The sequence below is a fragment of the Pantherophis guttatus genome, chromosome 17, assembly GCF_059756535.1.
Source record: "Pantherophis guttatus breed Tessera chromosome 17, ASM5975653v1, whole genome shotgun sequence".
Taxonomy (NCBI): Eukaryota; Metazoa; Chordata; class Lepidosauria; order Squamata; family Colubridae; genus Pantherophis; species Pantherophis guttatus.
Window position 1 is genome coordinate 1,627,446 of NC_142079.1, and position 7,202 is coordinate 1,634,647.

At 49.0% G+C, this 7,202-nt stretch overlaps 1 protein-coding gene across 4 annotated transcripts in view; it reads right to left on the reverse strand.

Moving 5' to 3' along the window:
• The window catches only part of SETD1B (SET domain containing 1B, histone lysine methyltransferase), a 37,663-nt gene that overhangs the window by 21,000 nt on the left and 9,461 nt on the right, over positions 1 to 7,202 (reverse strand). For 2 of the 4 annotated variants that reach the window (XM_087880358.1, XM_087880357.1), the window contains exons 3-6: positions 5,549 to 5,700; positions 4,959 to 5,057; positions 4,193 to 4,463; positions 1,555 to 1,667 (exon numbers count right to left, since the gene is read on the reverse strand). In XM_087880358.1, coding sequence (XP_087736484.1) covers positions 1,555 to 1,667; positions 4,193 to 4,463; positions 4,959 to 5,057; positions 5,549 to 5,686 — 621 coding nt within the window. In that variant the 5' untranslated portion in view covers positions 5,687 to 5,700. Of the gene's footprint in view, positions 1 to 1,554; positions 1,668 to 4,192; positions 4,464 to 4,958; positions 5,058 to 5,548; positions 5,701 to 5,972; positions 6,143 to 7,202 lie in introns of those variants that run through there. The other 2 variants (XM_087880360.1, XM_087880359.1) reach the window with 2 other exon arrangements.

Genomic DNA, 7,202 nt, shown 5'->3' on the forward strand with positions numbered 1-7,202 from the left:
CTGTAACAGGTTTAAAAAAAAATAACACAATGTTTCCTCTACAATTCTGAAGGATGCCTGTAGAAGAAACACTGATGTATTTTTTAAAAAAAACATCCGCCAAAGTCGGTGGTTCTGTATCCCAAGAAGAGATAATGCTTCAAACAAGGGGAACCACATGCAGAAGTTGCTCAACGGAGTTCAGTTTCACAGCTTTTTTTTTTTTTAAATCAAACTTCCAAAAGGCAGCCGGAAACGAAGAGATAAAGGGCATCGTCCCAAACCAACTGCTGCCTTTTTGCGTACACTGGCCTGATCGAATAAAATTATGCCATTTAAGCAATTGGAGATTGAAGATTGAAAAAAAAAAAGGGAAGGCGGAGCTGAAGAGAGGCATTTAAAATTCTACGCAACAGGTGTTTCCATCAAGGAGGGAGCTGGCTTCCCAGGAAACCTATCCTGAACATGGATAGTTTTAAAATATTCATTTGAATTCTTGCTTGTCAAAAGTGAACTCTCACAATGGATGGAAGCTCGTTATACTTAATTAAACACCAGTTCAGTCTAAATGACTTACAAAGGGTTAGCGGCCGATGGAATAAGGAATCCTGATTTTCTTTTTTTAAAAAAAGCAAGTGACACCTCCAGTAAACACCTATTTTTGTTTTGTTAGCATCTGGTTGTGGTGTTTTGCAACTGGCAAACAACTAGCGTTCTTTACATCCCTTGTCCAAATGTCTAGGGTCAAACTTCAATTATTAACACTCCTTCAAGACAGCTCTCCCTCTCCTGCTCAGACTTCAAAACTGGACTAGGTGACTTCTTAAAGCGGCTCTCACAAACCAATTTCAATTGAAATCGGTTAAAAATGTGGAAATGTAGGTCTTCGCCCACCTAACTTGGATGAAGCTTTGTTTCAACCTGGGCACAGAGTAAAATCAAAGTTTGTGGTTTCCATCAAAGGTCCCTGCTTCAATCACCCGGAAGCAGATTTCTAAGATAAGCAGTCAAAATCCAGTTTTATCGTGGTCAACTGGCCAGATATAGAAACCACAAGAAATGGACATCAGGAACACATCACACTGTCAGGAAGTCTACTGACTACTATCTGTTGACCGCAATAGGAGCTCAGAAGAAACTCAGCAACTTTCAAGATGATTTTGACAAGTCAGTCATATAAATGGTTAAGTTCACATGAAACGTACAAGGCTATTCCGGTTATTTTGAGAGTCAACTGGACTGAGAGGGACAGATATAGAGAAATGGACTAAATAAAATACAATGAATTTTGTTAGGGAATGAAATATATACTCTAATTCAATGTCAAATGTGGCCCCTTTAAGATGTGTTGGACTTCAATGTCCAGAATTCCCCAGCCATGATTGGGGTCTATTCCAAAGTTTGACTGCCAAAGGGAAAACCAGAACTAATGTGACATCAATCTCAGTCACGTTCTTCTTGGGTCAGGCAGACAGTCCAGTATATCCAAATCATAGTTTCCTATCCACAAAGCTCTTCTTAGCCCGGGTGCCAAGCCTGGAGCATCACTTAAAATAAACCAAGTTCCAAACATACCTGCAGGGTCTCACTGAGGGTGGGGGACGCGTCTTGTTCAGTCTCCACTGGCAAAGTCTGCGGAGTGTAGAGCCCGTTCACAAGGAGCTCATAAAAATGCATGCGCTTCTCACCTGGAGAGGTAACAAAATCACTGTTAAAGAAGACCGATGGGCCAATGTCTAGAATGACCTAGAACCCTCACTTTGGCCTTTAAGTAGAGGAAGCAATGGATCTCTCTTCTGGACTTCGGGGTTGTCCATTAGTGACCTCTGTCTGCATGAAAATCAAGAAGAGAGGGGGGGGTTATCTCACTTCCAGGTGTCTAAATGGTAAAAATGACTTTACAAGTCACCATCTAATGGCACAATGGTTCCTCTGTCCACGGAGAAGGAAGTTATCTTAATTTAATGGCTGTGAACTACCCCTATGTTCAGATCTAGCAGTTCCTGAATGTCAATTGTGGAGAACAGGGAGAGAAGAAGAGTTATGAGGAGAGAAGAGACTCGGGGAATAATCAGAAGCTTCATATCTGCTTCCATCTCTTGCTTCTGAACTTCTCCAAAGGGGCAACTAATTAGTCTTGCTCTTGTTCTTGCAATCCCAATGCAGTTGTGTGAAGTTGCATGTATTTAGCATGTCTATCTTAGTTAATCTGATCAGAATTCTTGCAGCAGAAGCCCATCACACAGGCTGAGGGACTGAAAAGCCATTACCTGCTGAACTCTTGACTAAACTGAAGTCTTCTGGGAGCACCAGTAGCTCTTAGCCTCAGCCCCCGATTATCACACTCAATTATGAGACAAGACTGTGTAATTTGAAAGGGCAGGTTACTGTCTCAGTTACACACACAAAAAAAATCAAGGTATCATTAGATAGGCCTTATCTCAGTATTAGCAACAGCCACACTCTTACTATACACTATCATACAAGTTTCACCTTAAATGACTCACAGTTAAAGTTACAACACTTTTAAGACCTCTGGAGTTATAGTCTTCAGAGGCCAACATTTAAGCATTATGCACTCTCTTTAACACTGAATGTGACATAATTAACTAAAAAGTATTGGATATGTCAGAATCCAAAGAGGAAACAATTATTTCAAAGGCTAGTATTTATACAGAAACCTATAACTTCATTTTTATTAGCAATAAGCGGTCAAAACGCGTGCAAAATACTAATGTTAAGTTTTCATACAATAGCAGCCTGAAGTTTCAAGCAATTAAGTAAGAATTATGAAGATTTCACATTGTTTTCATTTAAAGCCAGAAAGACTTCAGGCTACAATCGCTCGTAAGTAAATGTTGTTTAACTCACTGGAATTACTCCAAACTAATAAAGTTAGGGTTGGGCTGAACTGAAAATATTAAAAGCTCAACTGATGTTTCACAAAGTACTCAGGGCAAAGCTGAAATCACAGATGGCGATATCGTTTATTGATTATATGTCACTAGGCAGAATTAATGCAATGGTGCCTCAAAATAATGTGGAAAGTACACTGAATAGCAAAGCTGTCTGCCTGACCTATATTTCCTCTTCACTGATCAATCCATTTTTTTCTAATATGCATGTCTGAATCCTCTGGTCACAACACGGGTGAAAAAATGTTTTACTTCCGCTGAAATTCAGTGAACTGGATCAAAGTGGTGTTCCAGCATTTAGCACTGAAAACAACACGCAGTTTGAAACTTTAGCACAAACGCTTTTAAAAATAAAAGAATTTCAATATACAAAAATAATGTCTTTGTTTACATAGGCTTTTCAACCCTTTTTGCTCCAAAATGTAACATTCCCCCCCTTCTTTTTAAAGGGATTCTCCTGGTTCTCCAAAAAACAAGTTACATGTTATATATTAAAGTAACAAATCAGTCTGAATGACTGAAGTATGTTTCTTTGCTGCAGGCCACAAAGAAGAGGAAGAAAAAAAAATAGCAAGAAAAAAATACCTATTTCTTATCCATTTAGGAATTATATACACCATTCCATTCATGCTTAGTTGCTTTGCTTATGCTCAGCAGGGCCAGTACTCCAGACTCTCAACTCGGAAGGAATAAGAGTATACTGTCTCTTTAAGAGACAAGGCAAGAAAGATTTTTGCAGTCCCCTTTAAGAATATATTGATTTCCACAGTAAAGGGACAAGATAAAAGGAAGGGCTCTGCTGTAATCCCCCTTGCAGGGGATAAACCTTCCAGATTATTTTCTCAGACATTTTTCTAAAGGGAATTCTTCCACCCACCCCCCACCATCTTTTAAGGGCAAAGCATACTTTGGGCCAAGAGGTACAAGGAAAGGGTGAGGAGAGGGCAGCTTGGCAAGCTATGGGTCAGCAAGAGTGAGGGAGTGAATGAGTGAAAGTGAGCGAATGGCAGCATTTGCTAAATTACAGGCCTGTCTCTTAGCAACCGACAACACATTCAACTCCACGTGACAACCGAAAGCCCAGAAAAGCAAGGAGACACAGGGGTGTGTGTATGTGTGTGTGTGAGAGAGAGAGAGAGGGAGGGAGTGACAGCCATTTAACAGTCTCCCCCTTTTAATTAACTAACAGCCCTCCCCGAGATCTGCAAATGAACCCCCCCCTCCAGGATGGGAGCAAAAGGTAAGGAAAGAAAACAGAGCAAGATGGAGGAAAAACTGCATCCAAGGGGGTCCCCCACCTTTTGTATCCAGCTGCACGTGGATGATATTCCCCATGACGGAAGTGTTGTGCAGGTGCTGAACAGCTTCCCGGGCACCTTTGACGGTGGCAAAGATGACTTTGGCGATGCCCAGGTGCTTCCTGTTCTTGGGGTTGTACAAAATCTCCACTTCTTCCACCTCGCCGTATTTTTTGCACATGTCGGTCAGGAAGTTTTCACGGATGTTGTCGTTCAGCTTGGCGAAAGTGACTTGCTTGGGGGGCACAGGCCCCACATAAAACTCATCAATCTGGAGGGTTAGTTCATGAGGGTGGGGGAGGAAGCAGAGCCCGGAACACGAGGGAAGGGGGGGGAGGAAGGAAGGGAGGAAGAGGGAGGGAGGGGGAAAAAAAACCAGGGGTGGGAGTCAGTCAACGGTTTGGTGGGAAAAATGAAAGTTTAAGACGCTTCTCTTGAAAGGGAGAGTGAAATGAAAGTTTGAAATGCTTCTGCTCAATGGGAGAGCCTTCCCCCTCCTCTTATGCTAGCGGCTCAATGAAAACTCCCAGGTTGCTACCTCCTTGGCCATGCCTTGTTTACACAACAACTGACAATCGGGAAAGCAGCTCGTCTGCCTCAATCCAGCCAACTTTTGACAAACAGCAGCTCAACTTCTTCACCTGGCTGTCTTTGGCTACGGCATTGCTACACTAATTGCTCAACAAACAAGAAAGCCCAAAGAGACTTCAAGCCGACAGGAGCACCAGCACTACCACCAAAGTCCCGCTCAGCCCCCCCTCTCTACCTTAAATTTCGGGACGGAGAGTTCCAGTTCTTTCGTTTTGGTCCAGATGCGTCCTATCCTGGGGTCCTCCACGCACTCCACAGGGGCCAGACTGGGATTCTGCAAAAAAAGAATAATTAAAAAAAAAACCAATGGAAAAGCAGCAAGGGGATGTCACTCCCCTCCTGAAGAGTCAGCAGGTAGCCATTCCATCTTTGCCAGCAGGGCAAAAAAACTTTACCCTGCAGAATTGCAAAGCAAGGAAGCCAAAGGACAGGCTTATTTTTTTTTTAAAGTGGGGGGGGGGGCTTTAAATGCCACCGGAGATGAAGGAGCTGCAAAAGAAAGCTGCAGCCTTTTCTTTTTCCTGACAGGCTGCATTAGGTCAGGGGGTGTAACTTCAGTATCTTTGCTGGTTGTTTCCTAGCAAGCTTTTTCTCCCCCAGGACATCAAGAAAGCTCTCTGCACTTCCCTAGAAAGAGGATCAGGTTTTCGAGGTGATTTTGGGGGGGTGGAAGAGAAAGGGGGGGGGAGAAGACATGCATGCATGCAAGGGAAGCTTTCTTTTCTCTTTTCCTCCCTTCCCCCCTGGGGACCCCCCCCCCCTTACAGGAATGCTGAAGTGCTGCCCATCGTAGCGGTAGAGTTTGTGCTGGCCTTTCTTCAGCGCCGGGTCAATAATCAACTTGTAACTTTTCCAGTGGTGATTTTTCTTCTCGGCCGAGGGACCCGCCGGGCCGCTCTCCATGCCGTTGATCCAACCTGGGGAGGGGGGAGAGGGAGGGAGGTTGAAGCCCCGGAGTTAGAAAGGGGGTGGAGGGGGGGAAAGGAGAGAAGGAGAAAGAGGGAGGAAAGAGGGCAGGAGGAGGAAGAGGAGGAGGAGGAGGAAAGGAGCCAGGGCCCCCTCCGCCTCGCAGCCCCGGCCAGCCACCGGGGGGGAAGCGGCGCCGTTGCTGCTGCTGCTGCTGCTATTGCTGCCCCATCGGAGCCACCGGGGGGAAGGAAGGAAGGCAGGCAGGGGCAGCGGCGCTCACTTGAACTCAGTTTGCGGACCGGCTCCTCGCTCGGCTTGGCTCGGTCCGCCGCCGCCGCCGCCGCCGCCTTGCTCTCTTTGAAAGACATTGTCCGCCGGGCCGATCGTCCGTCCGTCCGTGGGCCGGGAGAGGCCGCCGCCTCCGCCGCCGCCTCCTCCTCCTCCTCCTCGGCCTCGGCCGCCGCCGCTCCTCCTCCTCCTCCTCCTCCTTCAGACGGGGCCGCGGGCTCCCTTCCGCGGGGCCGGGGCGCCTCCTGCCGCCTGGGCGCTTTTCCTCCGCTTGGCGAGCCAGCACATATTGTGTGTGCGCGCTGCCCGCCTGCCTCCTTCCTTCGGCGGCTGCTCAGGCATCCCACAATTCTCCGCCAGGGAGCTGGGCGAATGGCTAACCGCCCTCCGCCGAAGGCACATTCACGGCAGCTGCGCCGCGCCGCGCAGCCCCCCCCGGCCCCGCCGCCCCCGCGCGCCCCGCCCCGCCCATCAAGGCCCGGGCTTTCCCCCCCGCCGGACCCCCCCTCCCCACCGGACCCCCGCCCGCCCCGCGCCCGCGTGGAATCTGCCGACTAGCTTTACCTAAAGGAGGGGAAGCGGGGCCGGACAAGACCCACCGGGGATGATGGTGGTGGTGGTGGGTGGGTGGGCGAGCGAGAAAAAGAGAGGGGCTGCGAGAAGAGGGGGGGGGAGAAATGGCTGGGAGCGGGGGGGGGTGAGAGGCTGAGACTGTGTTAAGGCTTGTGTGGGGGGCTGCTGGAGGGTGGGGGGACACATTTGAAACTGGGGGAGTCCCCCCCCTCTCCAAGCTTGGCAGGGACCCGCGGCGCTCAGCGGCCCCTTCCCTCCCCTTCCCGGTCGGGCGGGGTAGGAAGAAGAAGAAGGGGGCGCCCCCGTTTTGTTACAATGTGTCAATTTTACGATTCGAGGCAGGGAGGGGAGGGGAGCTGATGAAAGGCGCCCGGCCAGCCAATCAGGAGGCGGCTTCCATTCTGCCTTCCAAGCCGGCCCTCGCCCCCCTTCCCTCCCCTCGCCTTCCCAGCGCGGCTTTGTCGGGCTCGGGGGCGGTTTGGTCACGGGGGGGGGCTTTTTTGGGGGGGGCGGGTAACGGGGAGCCTCGGCGTGGCAATTGGCTGGTCGGAGGGCCCCCGGGCGGGCTCAGCCAATCGGGGCGCCGCTTGCATCGGGCTGGCGTTATTAGAGGCGGCGCGCGAGGCGAGCCCCGCAGACGGCCGAGGAG